Source organism: Tenrec ecaudatus, chromosome 10 (genome assembly GCF_050624435.1).
Source record: "Tenrec ecaudatus isolate mTenEca1 chromosome 10, mTenEca1.hap1, whole genome shotgun sequence".
Lineage (NCBI taxonomy): Eukaryota > Metazoa > Chordata > Mammalia > Afrosoricida > Tenrecidae > Tenrec > Tenrec ecaudatus.
The window spans coordinates 33,917,772-33,942,285 of record NC_134539.1 but is presented as its reverse complement, the minus strand read 5'-3'; the positions used below and the strand labels follow the sequence as shown (position 1 = coordinate 33,942,285).

Here is a 24,514-nt window from a genome sequence, read left to right as displayed (position 1 = left end):
TGAAGTCAGTGGAGAAGCTGAGGCTTAATAATATCTACTGAAAATTAGGAGCAGTTACTTGAGGTCTTGGTAAACCTGAAAAGCTGGATGGTCTAAGAACATTCCCGAGCTGATGAGCACAAAAGAGCTGGGGATGGGGTTCACAGTGATGGTGTAAGCATCACTTATTTACATAAGGTGTATGGAAGGCAATTTGATCACGTGTAGTTGAGATGTCACTTTGAAGTCTAAGGCGGATCTGGCCACAGTGTGGCATTTCCAATTGCCTCGTATGCATATGAAAGCGGGCCAATAAACAAGGGAGACCCAGAGCGGATTGATGATGAAGAATAGTAAATATACTAGGACTCCCAGAAGTGCAAAGGGACCTATCTTGGAAGAAATACAGCCAGAATACTCCTTAGAAACAAAGGTGGTGAGACTTCATTTCCTGTGCGTTGGACAGGTCCTCAGGTGGTACAAGTTCCTGGAGAAGGACACCATGCTCGGCAGAGAGAATCATCACAAAGAGGAAAAGCCCAGCGATCTGGATGGACACACGGCTGCAACAATGGGCTCGAAACAGCAAGAGCTGCGAAGATGCGGCAAGACGGGGCAGCGGTCGTTCTGTCATATGTGAGGTGCGAGCGGGCATCAACTCAACAGCACCAGACAACAGGAAGCTTCCAGTGTTTCTATCCTTGAACTGGAAACTCCCTATCTACAGATTTATCCCACAAAAATGCTGCACAAACAGGCAAAGATATTTGTGAGAAACTTCACTACAGAATTTATTTTTTAAGGTATCTGGAAACAACCCAAAGGCCATCAATAAAATCTGGGAACGAGGCTAGTTTTCCAGCTATTGAGCAATATGTACAAGCATTGGATGATGAAAAGAAAATGCATTCGGTAGAATACTAGTTGGATGTTTAAAAATGTTTTGAGAGAATTGTTTTCATCTTTATATTTGTTAAGGTGCAATGTGACTCCCATTAGATACATGAACGACACAGTAACTCATAGAAATGCAGCTCACTAGGCGGAATGGCATGTCCCCTCCCTCTTAGAAGATGCCCTCGACTGCCTGCAGCACAACATCTAGTGACCGCAGTAGGCTGCATTTTCAGAATGCCAGTCCACTCCTGCTCTTGCACTGGCGCTGGATGTGAATATTTCAGCCTAGTTCTCAGTTATACATATGACTGTAATCATGCAGTTTAATTACATGCTATGTGAATATGCAAATGATAGGAGTGTAATGAAACACCAAGCTGTAAGTTTTAGAAACATTTGACAAAGGTTAATCATGAAAAAATAATTGTTGGCCAGCCATCTCCACGACCTGGAGACCAGAAGAACTACAAGGTGCCCAGCGCGCACTTCCCACCGCTCAGAAAAAGCACACCTGAGGACGGTCCTGAAGAGAAGGGAAGAAAACTGTGAAACAAAATTCAAAATCATAGGAGACCAGGCTTTCTGGTTGGACAGAGATTGGTGGAACCCCCTCGGCTGTGGTCCTTCATCACCTCTCAGGTCTGAAACTGAACTCATCTAAGCAGGTCTCCAGGGGGAACGATACAGTACTGAGGTACAAGAATCACCCATCTGAGGCCAAGCGGGCAGCGTCTGCCCAAAGACAAAGTTCAGAAGGGCTGGGAGAGAAGGAGGAGGCGAGGTGAGTGGCGTGGCTCTGAGGAGACTGCAGTGAATGAGAAGCAAAATGAGGATCCCAAATTAAGGAATGCAAAACTGATGCTCTGCCCTGTGAGCCTTCACCCGACTCACACTAAAAAGCTTTTAAAAAAGAAAAGGCCATAGCATGAGTCAGTTGCACCTCAAAGGGACATCTTGGCTCTTCAATGCTTTAAAAAGGCCTTTTGCAGTGTGGCAATGGGGTTCACAGTTCCAAAGCTGGGCTGCTTTCAGACTACTAGTCCTCTGAACCGGGACCCAACAGAAAGCTAAGCAAGATGAGGGCGAAACTGAGACCAAGAATAAAACCATACCCAAGGTGAATGTGGGGTGGGGGATGGGCATAGGAGTGGAGACCCAATGCCCTCCTGTAGACAATTGGACATCCTTTCACAGAGGGGTCACAGGGAAGAGATGAGCCAGTCAGGGTGCAGTACAGCACTGACGAAACACACAACTTTCCTCTAGCTCTTTGGTGCTGCCTTCCCCCCACTATCATGACATCAATTCTACCCCCCCCCACTAACATGACATCAATTCTACCCCCCCCCACTATCATGACCTCAATTCTACCTTACAAATCGCATTAGACCAGAACATGCACACTGCTACAGATAAGAGCCCACAACACATGGAATCCAGGATAGATAAATCCCTCAGGGCCAACAAGGAGAGTAGAGATACCAGGAGGATTAGGGGAGGGTGGGGGGGGGGAATCGATCATGAGTATCAATCTAGAACCCCCCCAGAACCCCCTCCCAAGGGGACTAATAACAGAAAAGTGGGTGAGGGGTGATGGAGGACGATGTAAGATATGGAAAAATAATCTATAACTTATCAAGGATTCGAGGGGGAAGAAATGGGGAGCTGATATCAGGGACTCGAATGGGAAGAGAATGCTTTGAAAATGTGCTTGACACATTGAAGGAACCCATGGATTGTGATAAGAGATGTAAGAGCAAAAAAAAAAAAAAAAGAGATGCAAGAGCCCCAATAAAAGTATTTTTTTTTAATGAAGCGGAGAGAGAGAAAAGAAAACTAAACCCAGACTCATTAGTGTTACCAGAAGTCTGAGGACCACTGGTGGTCCAAGAGCTACGAGCCCACCTGCTAACCAGGAGGTCTGTCTGAACCCACGGGTGGCTCTGTGCACAGAGGGAAATGCACGCATAGTAATTCTTGGCAAGGTCTTTCTTTTAAAAACAATGACAGGACACAGCTTAGTTCCATTAGCCAAACATGATAGAATAACTGTAAAGTGTTTTTTTCATTTCCTGTGGTTTTGGGGAAAATGGTTTATTCTCCTAAATTTGCCACAGTTCTGTTGCTTGGAAGATCAAAAACCATGGCAGTTTCATCCATATTCCCAGCATCTACCAGGTCATAATTTAAATCCTTCTTTGTTTTATAATAGATGACTGGAATGACATAATTTTTCTTCAAGGCCTTACGGCAATTTCTGGGAAATCTTTGTTCTTTGTCTCAAACATAGTAGGCCAAACCTATTCATTAAGCGGGTACACCATCCTGCTGACACAGCAAATTTTTCAATGCCTGGTGCTTTATATTTGTCATCCTTAGCCATTTGTAGAGCACGTCTGCGGATTCCCATGCGTGTTACGCAGTAACCATTTCGACGACACTCCATAACCCATTTATGCAATTCCCTTTCTAGAGCCCCATAAAAAGATGGTAAATCACGACGAGCTTTTTTAGCGTTTGGAATCTGTTCCAAGTCAGCCTTCATTTTCCGTCACTCCCTCACTTGCTTTTCGTCAACACAGAATTCCCTACTTGCAATACTGTTATTGCTCTCTTCTGTTCCTGACACAACCTTCATTTTGAAACCAGCCTCATCTCATGTGACCGGCGTTTTTGTTTTGGTTCAAGAGTATCCATTTCTAATAGGATAAAAAAAACAAGACTTTGAAAAAGAACTTTCATGGTAATTCCCTCCCTCCCCCAGCGACATGTTAGCCCAGAGGAGGGGGAAGAGTCTGTGCGGGCGGGGGATGCAGGATGTGAATTAACACAGAGACCAGAGGGGAGAGACACATCCTTACCAGGTCAGCTGCTGGCATAAGTGAATCACTACAGGTGCTTCTGCGAATTGGAGCCGTCCTGAGGTAGACAGCTCTGATTGGTTAGATGTGAGTAAACAAACATTCAAAGCCCTGCAGTGTCTCCCTTCCCCCACAGTTTCTGTTGTTTGTCCTCCTGGAGGGGCGAGGGGGTGGTTATGTGGGATCCTTGATTGGCTCCACCCTCATCCTCTCTTCTCCCCACCTTCTCTCTATTCTTCTGGTATCACTGCTCCCATTCCTGTTCCTGAATTCTGGATTACATAATTTTTAACATCACAAATTAAAGTTCAAAGCCCTATATAATTGTCACTATAATGATATCATGATTCTAAAAGCAAAATCTGCTATTAATAAATTCATACAGAACCTCATTTTGTTTTACTAAATATATAACCAAAGAAGTAAACTGCTTAAAGCCAGACACTTTATAGAGACAATTGGACAAAGTACACATTAAGAACCTTTCCTGAATAAATTTATTATAAACTTACTACAGTCCCCAAATTACCTATAGACGGCAACTCATCACCAAGAGTTCAAGCATCCTTAGAAGGCTCCATTTTCTCAAAAGAATGTTATCCCTAGCCCAGTATCCTGAAGCCTTCTTGTTCTTATTTAGCTTCACAGAAAAGCTGTAACCTTGGGTAACTGCCAAGGGCATGTATCCCTCACTTCCTAATATTCAACAACTTGGGTGAAAGCGATCATGTTAGTGGAGAGCCAATCATCATGCTTCGAGATTGGCAGCCATCAAGGTTGGGACAAGACCCTCCAGAGGACACACGGGATGATGCAATGAGGTAGGGAAAGAATATGTTAGGACTCCTATTTATAATGATTTTCTGTTTTTAGAAAATATGACAAAAATAAACTCTACTACCACTTAGCTTGTGAATGGACACTGGCACCCTCACTACACCCTGTGCCTGCAGTGTGAGGTGACCTTCCTCCACAACGAACACGCTGTGACACAGAGTGGTGGCAACGGTGCGTCGCTCAGCCCTCTGTCGATCGTGAAGTACTGGGCTCTACGTACGCTCAGCTAAATAGATTGACAGGTTACAGAATCTAGTTTAACCAAACTAAATCCGCACAAAATAGCTAACAATTTAATAGCAGTGAATAAGCCCCCCTCTAGCCTTCTTGCCCTTCCTGTATTATACTAAGCATATGCCTTTGCTGTCTCTTCCACCTAAAACATGCCCTTCCGTTCCTCCATTGTCCCATCCACACTCCTTACTCTACTCATCCCCGCCCCCGCCCTGCCCACCCAGAGCAAGTGTCTCCTCATAATATGATTTATGTTGCTTATCTCTAAATTCCTTAAGGACAGGGACCACCCTCTGTTTGACTCACTGACATATCCCACACACCTAGAAAAGGGGCGCAGATCAAATAGTAAATAGTTCTTTGTCTCCTCAATTGAGAGAACACTGAATGAACACACGGCTGCCTTTCTAAAGGACCTCCTATACAGAAACCTGACAGAAGGAAGGAAGCAAGCACTAATCTGAAGGAAATCGCTCCAGGCGAAAGAGCGAGCAAGTGCGTGTGCATGGAATGAGGGGGCGGAGCAGTAACCAGGAGTGCAGAGAATAGAAGACGAGATCACGTAGGACAGGACCCAGAGCCAACAAGAGAAATGACGGCGTGTACTTAAGGGAGATGGAAGCCACCGGAATGTGACTGCCATGCGCCTGTAATGACTCCATGTATCCTTCAGGCCTGACCCAGCAGTCCTCACCCTCTACCCTTTTAGGTAGCCTTGGACCTATTTCCAAGAAGCCTTGAGGACGCAGTACTTAAGAGCTCAGCTGCTACCCCATCGGTCGTCCTGAGAGAAGATGTGAGTCGGCTTCCATAGAGATTCACCACCTTGGCAGCTCTATGGGGTGGGTCTACTTTATTCTGCAGTCATTGTGTTAGAATCTGTTTGATAGCAATTTGGGTGCGTTTTCAACAAAAAGTCGGGCTGTCGTGGACAGTGATTCGGTTTCATGATTTATGTCTCTGCCTTTCAGGGTCTGGCTCATGGGCAACCTTGAGGAGAGATTTGTTCAACAGAAGTGAATTCAAGCAGCAAAAGAAGCTATTCTGCGGGGTTGCCTCTGACTTGCTCTTTCTTCCTCCTCGCATACTTTCTTTGCCGGCTTAAAAGAAGTGTGCTTTGTCTTGATATAAATCATTTTTAAATTAATTTTACGTGAATATAATTCACATACATAAAATTCATCCTATGAGAGTACACAATCTGGTGGGTTTAGGTATGTTCACGATTTGTGCAACTCTTACTCTCTAATCCCAGTATATTTCCTTTACCCCAGACCCACTAGCTGTCACTTCCTGGTCCTCCCTTTCTCCAGCTCCTGGTGACCCTAATCTACTTCCGGTCTCTAATATGATTTTTTAACAAAGTACCAAACCAAACCAACTACTGTAGTGTCGAATCCAACTCATAGTGACCCCACCAGACAGAGCAGAACTGCCCCTTTGGGCTTCCAGGACGGTCACCTTTCCAGGAACAGAAAGCTTCCTCTTGCTCCTGCAGAAGATGTGGTGGGTTCAAACTGCTGACCTTGGGGTTAGCAGTCCACCTCCTAAGTCACGATGCCACCGGGGCTCTCTAACTGTGACTTAGGAGTACCTGACATCCAATTTCCCCCTCAAAATGAATGGGATTTTTATATTTCTATTTTATATAAGCACAAAATAAACATGTGTTACATTTATTTTATATTAATATTTAAAACCTCGATAGGAAAATATGACATCAAAACTTGGCAACATCTAAAATTGATTATGGTGATGATCATACAACTCTTCTTGATATATGATTGAACTACTGAATTATATATGTCAATTATGTCCCAAGAAAATCGGATTGTTTTGTTTTATTTTTTTTTAAACTGTTTTAAAAAAACTCTCATCAGGAAATCGTTGTATACAGTTATTTACTTTCCTCAAGTTTAGGGAAATTTAAAGAATGGAACTTTTTTATTTGTTTTTACTTTGATAAGCCTTTTACTGAAGAAACCTTAGCCAAAAGGTTATCCGTTCAAACCCCCCGGCTTCTCTGAAGAAGAGAGATGATCCAGTCTTCTTCTATAAAGACTTATGGCCTCAAAAACTCTAGGGAGTAGGTCTGCTCTGCTCTATTATGTAGCTATGAGTTGGCATCTGCTCAACAGCAGTGGTCGGTGAAAAAAAAAAGTACACATATAATAAAAGTACAGCTTAATAAAATTTAAAAGCCAGATAAATACATGTATCCAGCTGCAGATCAAGAAACAGAAACAGACCATTCTGAAAGAGGCTACATACATGTAAGAGGTCTTGGATACACTGGGTAAGAAACATGGAATGAAACTCAAGGTAGTAAGAGACCAAGCTTGCTGTCTGACAGAGACGTGGACCCTCAAGCCCATGACCCTAAGAACCCTCCAGGCCTGGAACTGAGTTACCCCCATGGGTCACTGCCCACCGTGGTCCAACTGCCAGGCAATTCATAGAGCGAGCTGTAAGATGAACAAGAACCCAGGGGGGTGAGGCACGGCGCAACCAACCAACCGCATGAGATCAAGAGTCCAGAGAGGAAGCTCAGAAGGAGAAGGAAGAGGAAGAGGATGAAGGGAAACTGCAAAGGCAAGGAGGGAGCGGGAAGCTCGCACTATCACATGTACAGACTGCAGTCAATGTCACAGAGCAACATGGGGACGAATTACTGAATGAGAAAGCAATGCTTTTATAAACTTCCACCCAAATCACACGGAAAAGTTTTTCAAAAAGAAACAGGGGCTGGTGGGTGTCTGTCAGTGTGCTGCTGTACTACGTGCCCCTGGCATCTTAAGCGTCGGCCAGACAGAGCCAATCATAGATCAGGGAATACAGTTTGTTGAACCCAGTCGGCAGTTTGTGAAGGACTCCATTCGGCTGGTTCAAAGATGCACCAAACCTGATAGAATAGAATTTCAGAAGATTGCCATGGTAACGGCAATAGGATTTGCTATAATGGGATTCATTGGCTTCTTTGTGAAATTGATCCATATCCCTATTAATAACAACATGGTTGGTGGCTGAGTAGCTTTTTGGAAGAGTCTGCTTGTCATCTTGGGATTTGGTGAACAAGCAAGGGTTTAGAAGACCGTGGAGTAAAAGTTTCCTCTATATTTGCTTATTTCATTTTCTTTTCCTTCCAAGACATTTTGCATTGCTAAATTAAAATGATTTCAAAACTTAAAAAAAAAAAGAAATGGGAATCCACACATCCCCCACTTCCCAATTGCTCCCCCATCCCTACCCCACCCCCACACAAAAGGAAAACTATGTTAATTTCTAGCAATAACGGTTAATTTTACCTGCTTTTATACTTTCATAAAACGCTCCTACAGTATTCAGTATAGAAACGTTTACATTCCAGTTTATGCCTTGTAACACTCACCATAATCTTCTTGTACAACCCCATGACATTCTCATCATCAAAGGGGAGAAATCCACACAGAAGTACATACAAGAGTATGCCCATGCTCCAAACATCTGCCTGGGAGAGGGGAAAAAAATCATTCAAAAAACTCTTTAGAACATTGTTTCAGAATGGCAGGACACTTAATAGAATCAGAAAATCATCACAGACCCACTCAGTCTGCAGGCAGGGAAGCTGAAGGAAGACTGTCCAAAGTCAAGTTAGTCAATGGCAGGGCCACCCAAGGAGGTCTCCTGGCTCCTCCCTCCAATGTGCTCTCTTCTCTAGGTCTGCGCTGTCTACGAGGGAGTAGAGTAATTTCCAGTTGGCTGAGCTGGGCTGGGGGAGGTAAGGACACCTCTCTGATACTGCAAGACAATTCTACAGCCACGGAGGGTTTAAGTTACATATGGGGATTATGAAAATAGGTGTGGGAATGTCAAAAGGGTCTTAAAATTTACTACTGATAATCTGTAAACATGACTAAGCTGGAGAGAAAACTTGACAAAGTTCAATGATTGACTTTACAAATATAGAGGCCAGAAATTAGCCTGCCAACACAAATAACCCTACAAATCTCAAAACCCCAGAAAGGAGCTTAACCTTCATGTAGGACAGCTCCGTGTGCCCCATGAGGCCTACGCAGTAGCTGTTTATTCAAGCACTGTTTGGCCTTAGTCAATACTGACAGCACCATTAGCCATGGAGAAGATACAGCTCCTGCCCCAGCAGAGCCTTAGGAAAATCCTACAACGTAAGAAGGGCAGCATTAAAAAATAAATAAAAGGAACAGTTAAAAGATCTGTAAAATGACACATTTAGGTAGTACCTACACTAAGTAGGCCAAATCTAACCGCTCCCCCTTACCCACCCCCAGCCTGTCTAGCACATCACATCAAACCATTAATAATCTAATATGATGTCTCAAGTGAACAATTTACTTTCACGCCAACACCAGGTTTTTCTTCCAAGTTGCAGGAGGTCAGAAATTAACCACTTATGCCTCAAATACTTACTCTTTCAATAAAGCCCCGATGGCACATACTACATGTGCGATTAACTCATAAGAAAAGAAGTTACCAGAGGGACTATGCGAACACAGCCCCGTCAAACTCCACAAGGGAGCCACAGAGAGGGGGCCCGGGCTCAGACTGAAAGAGATAGGATGACAGTAACATCCCCACAGAACTCCATCAGGACCTAACGGAGAAAGGAACACGTAAATGGATTTTCCAGTGAACTCACCACAGAAGCTCACTTAGGACAACACTGTTTCTTTCATTCAGCTGAGGGTAAATTAACCAAATAAAATCATCAATCAGAGAAAACCCAAGTAAATCAAGAAGCTACCAATTGGTAAACAAGAAAAAACTAGGGAGGTGGGAGGGCTTGAAACCATGTTGGAAATGACTCGCGGAATCAGAGCTGTTTAGCAGCCTGGTGCGGCCCGAGGGCATCGGAACCACCCAGCCTACTGAAGGTCCCTGAAGAGACCTACAATTCTGTGTTGGAAAAACAAAGCCCAAGGCACAGAGGAGGCAGCCTGCTGGGTGTCTCTTCACAGGTACTCCAGAGCTCCTTCAGAACAGTTCCCTGGAAGGGGGTAAAGTCACAGAAAACCAGCAAGAAAACCATGTAAGAACCTAAAGGGAAAACCCAGCTGCATTCAAGGCAACTCTTGAGAACCGTGTGAGCCTGGAACGTGCGATTCTCTCTCCTGCTGGATGGCTGAACAGAAGAGGGCAAGACTACGTAAAGTCGACCTGTGAGGACCAGCTGGTGACCCTGCAAAGGTGCTGAATCTGAGCTTCTGCTTCTTGTCTCCTGTATGAAACAGGGTGATAGCGTTCACTTCACGGGATTTGGCAGGCGTATGTGAGAGATAAACATTATTTGGTGGACCCTAGATCTATGACAAATGCACAGCGGGAAAAAAAAAAGCTGGCTCCCTTCCCTCCTGCTCTGCTCTGCTCTGCTCAGAAGGTCCCAAGGAGGCTTCTGTGGTATTTCTGCCCAAATGCACCAGCAAGTTTAGTCATAAACAAGCATTCAACAATTTAAGTTAGGGACAGTCTACAAAATAATGGGCAGCTTCAAAAGTGCCACGGTCAAGGAAGACAAAGAAAAAGTCCCAAACTCTTCCAAACAGATTAACGAGGGCTGAAGAAATGCCCTGTGTGATCCCAGACGTTCCTGGTACAGTGAGCATCATTTGACTACAGGCTGTGGATTAGAACAAATGATTATCAATGTTCAATTTCCTTGTTGTGATACCGGGAGTGTGGCTATAAAAGACCCTCACTTTTAGGAAGTTCACACTGAAGTATTTCATGACAATGGGATCTGATGGCTCCAACGTAGGCCCAAATGGCTCAAAAGACCTCAGACATAAAAAGTGGAAGGACAAAGACAGTCGGGCAAAATGTAAACAAATTTCAAATCTGAGTAAGTTTGAGGAACATACGTAAGTTCCTCATCCTGTTTTTATACTTTTTCTGTTAAATTCTCTTGTTTGAAATTGTATCAATTTCAATGGTATCAATTTTAGAGCAACCACGGGGGAGGGTTGGGAAGGGAGGAGAAAAAGGGGAGCTGATATCAAGGAGTTCAAGAAGAAAGAAAATGTTTTGAAATTGACTGTGGTGGCAATTGTACAACACTGGCTGAACTATGGAATGTTATAGCTGAATGAGCCTGAAATAAAATGGTAAAAAAATATTAGAGCCACACAAAACATGTTAGTTCGCATCTTTTCCTGTTACAGATTCACCTGGCTCATCCCAGATGCTCCAGAGCAGTGGTTCTCACCCTTCCTCATGCCACGACCCCTAATACAGTTCCTAATGTGGTGGTGAACCTCCAGCCATAAAATTATTTTCGTTGCTACTTCACCACTGTCATTTTGCTACTGTTATGAATAGGGCGACCCTGTGAGTCAGTTGTCCCCCAAAGGGGTCATGACCCACAGGTTGAGAAACGCTGCTCCAGATGAAAAGGGGATTTTGCAGTGAAATAAAACTGGGACCAGCTGCCCATCTGTGACATTCCCCTTCTAAACAGACTTGGAGGTGCCCCAAAACAAAGAATTCTGTCTGGAGGTGAAAACAACGGGATCAACAGTTCTTGGGGGACATGGGAGAGTAGGGGGTGGGGGAAAATGAAGTGGTGTTAACAAACCCAGGGACAAGGGAACAACAAGTCATCCAAATCGGTGAAGAGGGTGTAAGAGGCCTGGTAGGGCGTGATCAAGAGCAATATAACCGAGAGGAATTACTGAAACCCAAATGAAGGCTGAGCATGATAGTGGAACAAGAGGAAAGTAAAAGGAAATAAATGAAAGAACTAGGCGGCAAAGGGCATTTATAGAGGTCTAAATGCAGGCATATATTTATATATGAGAATGGGGAAATACATCTATGTGCATAAATGTATACGTTTAGTACTAAGACAGCAGATGGACATTGGGCCCCCACTCTAGTATTCCCTCAATGCAAGAATACTTTGTTCTATTAAATTCACCTTCCCAACACAATTGCTGAAGACAAAGCGGGTGCATAAGCAAATGTGGTGAAGAAAGCTGATGGAGCCTGGCTATCAAAAGATATAGCATCTGGGGTCTTAAAGACTTGAAGGTAAACAAGTGGCCATCTAGCTCAGAAGCAACAAAGCCCACATGGAGGAAGCACATCAACTTGTGTGATCATGAGGTGTCAAAGGGAATCAGTTATCAAAAAATCGTATCATTGTAAATGAGGGGAAGTGCAGATTAGGAACCCAAGACCCATCTGTAGGCAACTGGACATTCCCTTACAGAATGTTCGCAGGGAGGAGATGAGCCAGTCAAGGTGCAGTGTAGCAACAATGAAACATCCAATTTTCCTATAGTTCCTAAATGCTTCCCACCCCTACCCCCCCCCACTATCATGATTCCAATTCTACCACATAAATCTGGCTAGTCTCATAAGGGAGGGGGGAGCGGGGAGGGAGGGGGGGGGGGAAAGAGGACCTGATTCAAAAGGCTTAAGTGGAGAGCAAATGCTTTGAAAATGATTCGGGCAAAGAATGTACAGATGTGCTTTATACAATTGATGTATGTATATGTATGGATTGTGATAAGAGCTGTATAAGCCCCTAATAAAATGTAAAAAAAAAAATAAAGAACCAAAGACTCAATAAATAAATAAGTCTGGCTAGACAGGAGGATGTACACTGGTACAGATAGGAACTGGAAACACAGGGAATCCAGGATGGATGATCCCTTCAGAACCAGTGGTGAGAGTGGCAATACCGGGAGGGTGAAGGAAGGGGGGTGGAAAGGGGGAACCGATTACAAGAATCTACATATAACCTCCTCTCTGGGGGATGGACAACAGAAAAGCGGGTGAAGGGAGATGTCAGACAGTGTAAGATATGACAAAATAATAATTTATAAATTATCAAGGGTTCATGAGGGAGGGAGGGCAGGGGAAAATGAGGTGCTGATACCAAGGGCTCAAGTAGAAAGCAAATGTTTTAAGAATGATGATGGCAGCAAATGTACAAATGTGATTGACACAATGGATGGATGGATGGATGGATGGATGGATGGATGGATGGATGGATGGATGGATTGTGATAAGAGCTGTATGAGCCCCCAATAAAATGATTTTTAAAAGAAAAAAATCTGTTCACCCCAGTGCCTCCATGCTTTTGACTACTAAATCTTTTTTTTTTCAATCTTAAATTAGGAACATACAGCAAAACTGGGAATCCAGAAAATGGGCAAAGCTGACCAGCTAGAGGGAGCAATAGAGCAAAAGAGCCCTCGACTTCTAAGGAGCAACGTAGGCAACAGACGAGTGTCCTCTGTGCTAACTAGCATCTCCTGGTCTGGTGCTCCCCAGCGAGACTAGGCAGTCCAAACTGTGCACTGTTCTGTCACACAAATGCAGGCACACCGGAAACACATCGCTGCTTCGTAAATGCACCTTGGCTTTTCTTGAAGACTATTTATTGCAAGTTATTCATGCCATTTACGAGTTTACACATTTCACCCTCGGAACAGACTGGACACCCTGAGTAACACAGAACATGCTCTTCTTTCATCATCACAGGCACACACTGCTTGTGTCAGGTCACCAAAAACCATGTGCTGAATATAAATTGAATTAGTCAGGAAAGAATTACCTCTGATCCGAGATATGATTTGCCTTGTATTAATTCTGGTGCTGCGTAAGCAAGACTCCCGCAGCATGTCTGTAGATGGTCATCCTTGTTACCCTGAAAATAAGATAAAAATGAAACATTTGTGGGGGTGGGGGGGAGGAAGAGGAGCTAATACCAAGGGCTCAAATACAAAGAAAATGATTTGGAAATGATGATGGCAACATATGTAGAAATATGCTTAATACAATCAATTTATGGAATGTTATAAGAGCTGTAAGAGCCCCTAATAAAATGATTTTTTTAAAGAAAAATGAGACACTTATTAATTATAAGCCTTATGAGAGTTGGTGTGATAACAGCCTCTGAGCACAGGCGAAGAAAAGCTATGAGAAGAACTCCCCCGGAAATAAAGAACTTGTACAGCCGATCCAATGCTCTGCACACAAATGTACGCCGACATGTGGGCCAGTGGGGTTCCAATACCACTACTGCCCGGCACCTGCAAAAGCTTGTCCCCTTAGGCCAGGCAAGTCAGGTTCCTATTTCCCCAAAAAGTCATGTGCACAACGATCAGCTTAGCATCCAGCCACGCACTAGTGATACACAAATACGTAAAGAAATGAATTCTTTCTTTACCACATCCTGATTCCAACACCTAAGGGTCCTGGTTAACCCCTCGACTGCTAACTAATAAGTTAAGTCTACTACTTATTTGAATGTGAGGTTTTTAATTCAAGGTTAAATCCACTAGTCACTCCACAGGAGACAAAACCTGGCCATCTGTTTATGTAACGATTTCAGATGAGCCCCCACTAAAATTAATTAATTAAAAAAAAAAGATTTCAGATGGAGAAATCCTCTGGGCTCTACTCTGACCTGTAGGGGTCGCTATGATCGACTCGAAGGCACACAGCAGCAGCAGCCACTCCCATAGCCCATCACTGCCAGCACAGGAGAGTGAGTGTCCTTGTCCTTGGAGAGAAGGAGACAAGGGCACACACACAAAACAGGGCCCTGGAGGCTGCCTTCTAGACTCTGTTAAGAAAAATCGCTGCCATAATTTCCAAACCTATTAGATGAAGAGTAAGAGTCTGTCCATCGTTCCCCACCCTCCCAAAGAAGACTTAATGGAAACAATATTGCAGCCCAAGATACCTGGGCAGAGTTCTATAGCTCAAAAACTCTAAAAACCAAACTCACGGCTTTCGAGGTGATGCCAACTCAGTTACCCTCGAGGATAGGGTAGAACTGGCCCTGTGTTCCCGAGATTGTAACACTTTAGAGGATAGAAAGCCTCGTCTCACTCCTGTGAAGTGGCTGGTGGTGTCAAGCTGCTGACCTTGCAATTAGCAGCCAAAGGCAGAACCACTACAAGAAGGACTTGGGAAACGGTGTGGTTGCGGTTACAACTGAAACAACCTGCCCAGAGAGCGAGCTCCGCAGCAGAAGGCTGTCCTCTCCAGGTAGCACCTGCTTTTTCAAGTGGTGCAGTCCAATCTTCGGTAGCCATGAACAAACATTTACTAGAGGTGTCTGTCCCAAACGTGCCCCACTGCCTCCTTTGGAGAACGTGATAAGCCAGCTATCTGTCTAAAATATGCTTTATCTCTTTATGTCTGCCAAATAAAAAAGAAACAACAACAACATGAACAAACAACCTGCCTTCTAGCACTCCGTTCCCAGACAGGGGGTTCGTTCCCCTAATCATCTCTGAACAGCCAAGGGATGAGAGGAGAAGCAGGAAGAGTGGAAAGTGGGCTTCCCTCTGCACCTAGCTAATTCTGCTTGGGACGGGGAATAACCGTGGAGCTATGAAAGGCTGAGGCAGGTCTGCAATTTCCACATTCCTAATGAGTGTCGACAGCTCATTTGAGAGACTGTGAGTGCCACATCATTAGAGACTCGGGAGGAAGCCTCCAACAGGCAGCCACACAGGGGCTCAGTCACAGACGACGACAGAGCTGGAAGGTTCAAAGTCACCTCGAAGAGAAGTTACACAAGACAAGAGCAGGGCTTAATTCACCCAAAAAGCTCGCTGCAACCAAGCCAATTCTGACGGCTTCCAAGGCTGTACATCTTGACAGGAGCAGAACCGCTCACCTTTCGCCCTCAGACTTAGAGCCGCTGATGCTGAACTAGGGAGGTCAAATTAAGGAAAAATGTAACAGGAGGCGTTTTTAAAAGCACATGGGCTTTTCCCTTCAGTGACTTTATAAGAGCATCATCCCTCAAAAGGCAGCTATAACTGTCAAATAGATAACCATGTGGATGGACAACAAAGACTACATTAACACCAAACTCTCAAAATTCCTATTTAAATGAACAGAAGCAGCATCTAGTGGCAACATATTCAAACTGCAAATCATATCTACTCGGCATGCCTGAATGGGAGTGGTACCCAGCTCAGGAACTAGGGCAGCGGTCCTCAATCATTTGTACAAGAAAACTGATGCCAAGATGCTGTGTAACACGCTTCTCAATAGAGGCTAACCCCCAAACCAAACCTGCTGTCATCGAACGGATCCTGACACACAGCGACTCGACAGGACAGAGACCGCATAAGGTTTCCAAGGCTATAAATCTTTATGGACACAGAATGCCACATCTTTCTCCCACAGCACCAAGGATGATCTTATGCTACCAGACTTTTAATTATCAGCCGAGGGAGTGGTTAACAACTGTATCACCCACATGCCTCTCAATGGAAGCAGCCAAGCTCAAAAAAGGCTAAGAAGAACTGGAGAACATGATGCTGCGTGAACTGAGTCGATCACAAAAGGGCAGATGCTGTAAGAGACCACGACCAGAAGGATAAAAACCAAGACAGACGTGCATGCCAGGGGAACAGACTGCGGAGGGTCCCAAAGGAAGGAGGGCAAGGGCGAGGAGATACAGCAACAGACTAGATGGCTAACAGGTATTGATTGGGGTCACAAGGAGACTAGAGATCCATAGAGGGAGAAGAGAAATGCGGGGGGGGATAAAACATGGGGGTGGAATGGGGCTATTGAGTGGTTCCAACAGATGAATGCAGAGCTGATAGTCTGAAATGTAGCCCCCCCACCTAATTCACAATATGAAATTAGTCTAAGTCGAGACGGTGCAAGACAGCACAGTAAGAGGTGCACTTACGAAGGGGCGCATCCATCTATATCTGTTCCCGTACTTACCTTGGGTCGTGCACAGAGGCCAAAGTCAATCAGCTTTAAGTTACGGTACTCATCAAACAATAAGTTTTCCTGGGAAAACAAAGATGCTGTAGTAAGTGCGTGCTGTGTCCCGACTTCCTTATCACACTCCCCACCTCTGGCCATCGCCGGCCAGGAGCGGAGGGATCCAAAAGCCTGGGCGTGAGAGAGGGAAACCATTACAATAATAAAGTGTTTGCGCTTTGTGTTTTACTTTGTTAAGTGGGAAAAATGTACCAATGCTACATCTATTAAAATGAAAACATTTTTTAATAGAGGATTGCTTCCAACCTGTCTCATCCTGGTGAAAAAGCAAATTGAGGGGAAAAAATTTTTAAAAATAATAAATGAAGGACCAGAAGTACAGAAGAAGAAAGATGAAAAGGATACGGCGTCCCTGTTCACTGTGCCAACCGGACTCATCCTCTCCTCGGGGCTCCAGGTTTCGATTAAACTGAAACCTGAAGAGCCAGCTCACAGGACGCGAGAGCTGAGGGGAAAGAGCAACACTCACAAAACAACAATCATAATTGATCAAGGAGACACGGGAGTGGGAAGAGGGGGCGAGAGAAGGAAATGATGCCCAGGGCTCAAGTAGAAAGAAAATGGTTTGGAAATGTTGATGGCAACACATGTACAAGTTTGCTTAATACAATTGAATGATGGATTGCTATGATTTGTAAGAGCCCCCAAATACAAGGATTAATTAAAATAAAAGGAAGACGAAGGAGAGTAACACTGGGGACCTTGGTACCACGTACACTCAAATTCAAGTTCACCGCTACCCCTATTAGCCAGAACCCCATGCTTAAGTGTGTTCTCATTTGTTTTGTTTTTTAATTTGTTTTGTTTTCAACGTGTTATTAGGGGCTCATACAACTCTTATCACAATCCATACATACATCAATTGTGTAAAGCACATCTGTACATTCTTTGCCCTCATCATTCTCAAAGCATTTGCTCTCCACTTAAGCCCTTTGCAGCAGGTCCTCTTTTTTTCCCCCTCCCTCGCTGCTCCCCACTCCCTCATGAGCCCTTGATAATTTATAAATTATTATTTTGTCATATCTTGCCCTGTCCAACGTCTCCCTTCACCCCCTTTTCTCTTGTCCATCCCCCAGGCAGGAGGTCACATGTAGATCCTTGTAATCGGTTCCCTCTTTCCAACCCACTCACCCTCTACCCTCCCAGTATTGCCCCTCACACCCCTGGTCCTGAAGGGATCATCTGTCCTGGATTCCCTGTGCCTCCAGCTTCTATCTGCACCAGTGTACATCCTCTGTCCTATCCAGCCCTGCAAGGTAGAATTCGGATCATGATAGTTGGTGGGGGGGGGGGGGGTTCTCATTTGTATTGTGTCTTGAAGAAGCAGAGTCTGTCCACTCCATTGGGTTAGTCCTTTCTGAGAAATAATGGCTTACAACGAAAGGGACATCAAGTTAGCAAAAACTCTTTTGAATGAAAAATACTGAATGACTCGATACTACTAAAGATCTCAGCACTCGTCTTTCCTGGAGGCAAACTCACAAGACTCCTATTTCACAGCCGATTATAAAGACATTATACTGTCACAGGCAACTGACAAGCAAACTGAACGTTAATAAGAAGTCCCGCCAAAAAAAAAAGTCAACAAAAAGTCAAAAGCAAAGAAAGAAAAAAGGAATGAGACACAGTCAGAGCAGGACCAAGAAAAGGGCAAAAACTAAGATAAATTTCAAAAAGAAAGAACATTCAGAAATTTAAAAATAGCAAGCACAAGTTGGGGGCACTGTTGATCTCTGGAGCGCTCACTTACTGGCTTGAGGTCCCTGTGGGCATAGCCTTGGCTGTGCACGTAAGCGACAGAAGACAGTATCTGACGGAACACGACTCGGGCCTCCTGCTCAGACAGGCGGTCCTGGGAGATGATGTAATCAAACAGCTCTCCTCCAGGGCAGTACTGCAATAGGAAAAGAGACACACAGATAGGATGACTTACAAAATACCTTAACGAAAAAAGTGTGTGTGTGTGTGTGTGTGTGTGTGTGTGTAAATTTATATAAGAGCTATTATTAACTCAACTTTACAGGCAAAGGAACCTAGCGAGGCCTATTCAAAAGCACACTCAGCATCCTTTGGTAGGTACCACAGCAGCCCCACCTGTGTCGGAGTAGAACTCCCTGAACCCCACAGGGTCTCCAACGACTGATTGGCTAGCAATAATTCGTCAAGCCTTCTATTTATAACAGTGTTACTACTCTAATAGTATGAGACTACAGTTAACCTATATGACAAGCAGAGCCTCAGAACACAATGGTAAAGATGAATGGACAGCTGGCATTCAGTTGTATATCTTAGGTCATCATTAAAAGGGTTATTTGGTGTTATATGTGTACTCCAGCACAGTACAGTGTTGTTAAAACTTGTTAGACATGAGTGGCTCAGGACCAGTGTCTGAAGATATCATGGTGTGTGGGCATGGCCTAATCCACAAAGACAATGTCCCACGTCCTGCTCTGCTGAGAATCGACTGGGGTCAGGGGACAGGGGGTTCTTAAAGGAACATAAGCAATCCTAGAAGGTACGACTATTGGCCTGGAGGAAAGCAGAGTGATGGAAACCACCAGACACAGGAAGCCGTTAGTCCAGTGAACGGAAGGACCAAGTCAACATCAGTCTCCATAACTCTAAGACCAAAAGAATCAAATGTTGCTTGGCTCCCACGATCAACTGCTCTCAAAGGGATGGAATTAGAAGGTCTTGGATTGATGGGGAAGAAAATGTGGAACAAAACTCAAAACCCAAAACAGACTACGTGTCCTGGTCGGATGAAGGCTATGGCTCTTGGTCACCCCTGTGGTTCAAATGTCAGCCCAGCCAGGGACAGGTCGGTAAGGGGAACAATAACACCAGTGAGGTGTCCACACCTTATCATCAACCAAATGAGATCAAAAGGGCCACCTGAGGAAACTGGAACACAAGGACGGAAGGAGGAAGTGGCACTAGACGGGCATCAGTGATGTGCATGAATGGGACGAAACAAAATACATACAAATTGTCCGCCTTGACACTGACGAGCTGCACTGTCAGCCTTCACCTAATGCACAATAGAAACATTTTTTGAAAGAAAAGGTTTTTAAAATATAGCTTTTAAAAGTGTGTGTGTGAGAGAGATAGATAAAGCAAGCTCAAAGGACTGATCATTATTGAATCTGGGTGGTAAGTATAGGAGTCACTGAATGATTCTTTCTTTTTGTATGTTTGTGTCTGAAATAAAGTTGGGGGGGGGTTCATTTTTTAAATTTTTTAATTGTCTATTTTCACTCCCATGGCACAACTTTCAGCCAAGGAATCTCACTGCCATCGAGTCGAATCCGACTCCGAGCGACCCAATAGGACAGGGTAGAATAGTCCCTGTGGGTTTCCGAGACCGCAACTCTTGACACAAGTAGAAAGCCTAATCTTCCTCCCATGGCGCAGCTGTAGCTCAAACTGCTGCCTTTGCTGTTCGATAGGAGCCCTGGTACTGCAGTGGTTGAGTTGGGCTGCGATCTGCATGGGTGGCAGTTCGAAACCATCAGCCACTCTTTGGAAGAAAGACTGAACTGTCTACGGCCTACACAGTTAGTGTCAGAAACCCGCAAGGGGGTTGCCATGAGTCAGCGCGGACCCGCTGACACTTAGAAGACAGGAAGAAGCAGGGAAGAAGCACGAATGGAGGTGGAGGTCACAAGCACAAGTGGGGCCGTGCTGCGACTTCGTGGGGTTTGCCATCAGTCACAAAACAAAGGGTGTGTGGGCCGCCGAACAGAGAGCCAATGCGTTCTGTAACCTCCCACCCAAATCACAATTAACAAGTTAAAGAGACAATGCTCAGGATGGACATGTCAGCACTTATTCCCAGAAAGAAGACAATAGCCCTCAGTCTTGAGCAATTTTATTACCAGTAAATAAAAATTAAACTAAGGGCCAGCTGTGATTTTTAAGTTCACTCAGGGTTTTATAATTTTATAGCAAAGCACTAAAGCCCATTTTAGTGGTTTTTTTTAAAAAAAACCATTTTAATCGTAGTGCATTTAAATTTTAGTGTAGTCACCTGAAATTTAAAAAAAATTTTTTTAAACAGCAGCAATTAGTTTCTCCATCCTATAAAACAGTGGTTTCCTTGACAAATGGGATATACTGAAGATAAAACACCTGTGTACATCGAAAGAACTCACCAAGAGAGTAATAAGAGTGTCCACGGACTGGGAAAACATCTTTAGCAATGACACGGCAGACAAAAGCCTTATTACTAAAATCTACAATACTCTGCTAGCTTCCAAAAAGAAAAAAAAAAACCAACTGCCCTCTAAGGAGGTGGGCAAAGGACCTGAACAGAAGTTTCACAGAGGCAGAAATCCGAATGGCCAACAAACATATGGGAAAATGTTCCCGATCTTTAGCCAAAAGAGAAATGCAAATTAAAACAACAAAGAGGTACCACCCAATACCCTCAAAGGTAGCCCAATTCAAAAAATCAGAAAGCAACAAGTGTTGGAGGGGCTGAGGGGACACAGGAACTCTCATGACCACTGCTGGTGGGCCTGTAAGTATGTACAGTCACTATGGAAATCAATCTGGCGATACCTAAAACAGATGGAAATAGAGTTACCATATGACCCAGCAATCCCCCTACTGGGCATATACCCAGAAGAGACAAGAAACAAACCAAGGCCAGACATCTGTGCTCCAATGTTCATTGCGGCACAATTCACAATTGCAAGGAGTTGGAAGCAACCCACATTTCCATCAACTGATGGTTGGATTAAAAAACTGTGGTATATACATACAATGGAATACTAGGCATCGCTAGAAAGCAGTGAAGAACGTATGAAGCACATTACTGCATGGGAAGAACTGGAGGAAATCACGCCAAGTGAAGTAAGTCAGGCACAAAAGGAAAAGTACAACATGAGCCTGTTGAGGTAAGCTTTTAAATAAAAATACAAAAGGGGCATAGGGAAAAAGCTACTGTATACAAACATTCCGTGAGTGAAGACCAAGTAATATGGCAAGGACCAGACCAAATACAAGGATATACATAGTAGACAACTAAAAAGGAGGTAGGGAAAGGGGAAAAAATAATAAAAAAGAAATGGGTAGTGGGGGATAGGGCACTAACCCACCCAAGGGGAGGGTATTGTTTATATCTCCACAGGGAAAGAGGAACCAGACTTCAACCCAGTGCTCCAAGATATGAATGCAACATTCCAGCATGGAGTAGGGAACCAGTGGAGAGGTCTGGGGGGCCGGTCCCCAATCCCAACTACTAAGTGGACACCTGCCCCTCCCACAGAAGAATTTATTTTAAAGGACGGCATTGAATCTGCAACTCCAGGAGAGGGACATATCTGATCGGAGCACATGGGAGCAGATGAAGGGGGAGGAGGAGAGAGTGGAACACATCCTGGCGCACTAGGCCGTGAGGACGATGACCCCAATTAGAGCAGCCAGTCCAGAGAGAGGACCACATGGTCGGCCCCACTATGAGACATGACGTCCCTGACTGACCCATAGCCCCACACTGGAGACACCATGTGAGAATCGCACCAATCTGATCCTGCCACACGGAGGCAAAATACTAAGGGGTGCTCCCTGAACTAACTACAAGCTTTTCTCTTATGAACTGTTTTGTTCTGTTCTTTGTCAGTGGTTTGTTTTTGTTGTCTGGTTGTATACTGTTGCTTTGTTTTCCTCTGTCTTGTTTTCGTGCATGTTAGTGACTCCACAGGTCTGTCTGAATAGGACAGGCTAGATGAACTATCTGGAGGAAAAACAACGGGACCGACAGTTCCGGACTGGGGTCTTAAAGGCTTGAAGATAAACAAGCGGCCATCTAGCTCAGAAGCAACAAAGTCCACATGGAAGAACACACCAGCCTGTGTGATCGAGTGGTCCCAAAGGGATCAGTTACCAGGCATCAAACAACAAAACATCATATCATTGACTGCACACCTCCATGATAGGATCGCTGAAGACAAATGGGTGCATAAGCAAATGTGGTGAAGAAAGCTGATGGTGCCTGGCTATCAAAAGAGATAGTGTCTGGGGTCTTAAAGGCTTGAAGGTGAACAAGCGGCCATCTAGCTCAGAAGCAAATAAGCCCACATGGAAGAAGCACACCGGCCAGTGCGATCACGAGGTGCCCAAGGGACCAGATATAAGGCATCATGCAAAAAAAAAAAGATATAAGTGTGTGTATGTATGTGTATACATGTGTATATGTATATAAGTATATGTATATATGTATATATCATATTAAATGAAGGGGGAAGTGCAGAGTGGAGACCCAAGGCCCAAGTGTCGGCCAATGGAGATCCCCTCATAGAGGGGTTTAGGAGAGGAGATGGGTTAATTAGGGTGTGAGGTAGTATCGATGAAGAACACAGCTTTCCCCCAGATCCTGGATGCTTCCTCCCCCCAACTACCATGATCCGAATTCTACCTTGCAGGGCTGGATAGGACAGAGGCTGTACACTGGTACATATGAGGGCTGGAGGTACAGGGAATCCAGGGTGGATGATACCTTCAGGACCAAGGGTGTGAGGGACGATGCTGGGAGAGTGGAGGGTGAGTGGGTTGGAAAGGGGGAACTGATTACAAGGATCCACATGTGACCTCTTCCCTGGGAGAGGGACAGCAGAGAAGGGGGGAAGGGAGACTCCGGATAGGGCAAGATATGACAAAATAACGATGTATAAATTACCAAGGGCACATGAGGGAGGGGGAATGGGGAGGGAGGGGGGAAAAAAAGAGGACCTGATGCAAGGGGCTTAAGTGGAGAGCAAATGCCTTGAGAATGATTGGGGCAGGGAATGTATGGATGTGCTTTATACAATTGATGTATGTATATGTATGGATTGTGGTAAGAGTTGTATGAGTCCCTAATAAAATGTAAAAGAAGAAAAGAGAAAAAAATGATTAGGGCAAAGACTGTACGGATGTGCTGTATACAATTGATGTATGTATATGTATGGATTGTGATAAGAGTTGTATGAGCCCCTAATAAAATGTTTTTAAAAAAAACTAAGGGGTGCAACAGAACAGCAAGGAAATGGAGCGGTGAGGTTCCCAGGGAATGTGAAGGTGGACTTGGGGGCCAGGGCATGGTGCCCCAAAACACTGGACTGGAAAACATTCCTAAAGGCCAACAAACAGTCCTTGAACTAACCACAAGCTTTTCTTTCATGTTGTGTTTTGTTTGGTTTGGTTTTGTCATTGATTTGTTGTTGTTGTTGTTTTGTTATATATCGTTGCTTGGTTTTGCTGTCTTGTTTTTGTGCATGTTATTATCTCCACAGGTCTCTCTAAATAAGATAGGCTGGATGAACATTCAGAGGAGAAAACAACGGAACCGACAGTTCCGGGGGGACATGGGAGAAGGGGAGGTGGGGGAAAGGTAGTGGTATAACAAACCCAGGGACAAGGAAACAACAAGTGATCCAAATTGGTGGTGAGGAGCGTGTGGGAGGCCTGGTAGGGCATGATCAAGGGTAATGTAACCAAGAAGAATTGCTGAAACCCAGGTGGGAACTGAGCATGATAGTGGGACTGGAGGAAAGTCAAAGGAAATAGAGGAAAGAGCTGGGAGGCAAAGGACATTTATAGAGATCTAAATAAAGACATGTACATATGCAACTATATTTATATATGAGAATGTGGAACTAGATCTATGTGCATATATCTATAGGTTTAGTATTAAGGTAGCAGAAAGACATTAGGCCTCCACTCAAGTACTCCCTCAATGCAAGAATACTTTCTTCAATTAAATTGTCATTCTATGATGCTCACCTTCCCAACACAACCGCTGAAGACAAAATGGGTGAATAAGCAAATGTGATGAAGAAAGCTGATGGTGCCTGGCTATCAAAAGATAGAGCGTCTGGGGTCTTAAAGGCTTGAAGGTAAACAAACGGCCATCTAGCTGGGAAGTAACAAATCCC

General features: G+C 44.4%; 1 protein-coding gene and 1 pseudogene across 2 annotated transcripts in view; one reads left to right on the top strand and one right to left on the bottom strand.

The window, feature by feature from the left end:
- The window catches only part of MELK (maternal embryonic leucine zipper kinase), an 88,549-nt gene that overhangs the window by 48,582 nt on the left and 15,453 nt on the right, over window positions 1-24,514 (bottom strand). For both annotated transcript variants that reach the window (XM_075560155.1, XM_075560156.1), the window contains exons 5-8: window positions 18,346-18,489; window positions 16,533-16,601; window positions 13,384-13,476; window positions 8,197-8,295 (exon numbers count right to left, since the gene is read on the bottom strand). In XM_075560155.1, the coding sequence (XP_075416270.1) occupies window positions 8,197-8,295; window positions 13,384-13,476; window positions 16,533-16,601; window positions 18,346-18,489 (405 nt within the window). The remainder of the gene's footprint in view (window positions 1-8,196; window positions 8,296-13,383; window positions 13,477-16,532; window positions 16,602-18,345; window positions 18,490-24,514) is intronic.
- On the top strand, window positions 580-7,835 carry LOC142460175 (protein transport protein Sec61 subunit gamma pseudogene; annotated as a pseudogene).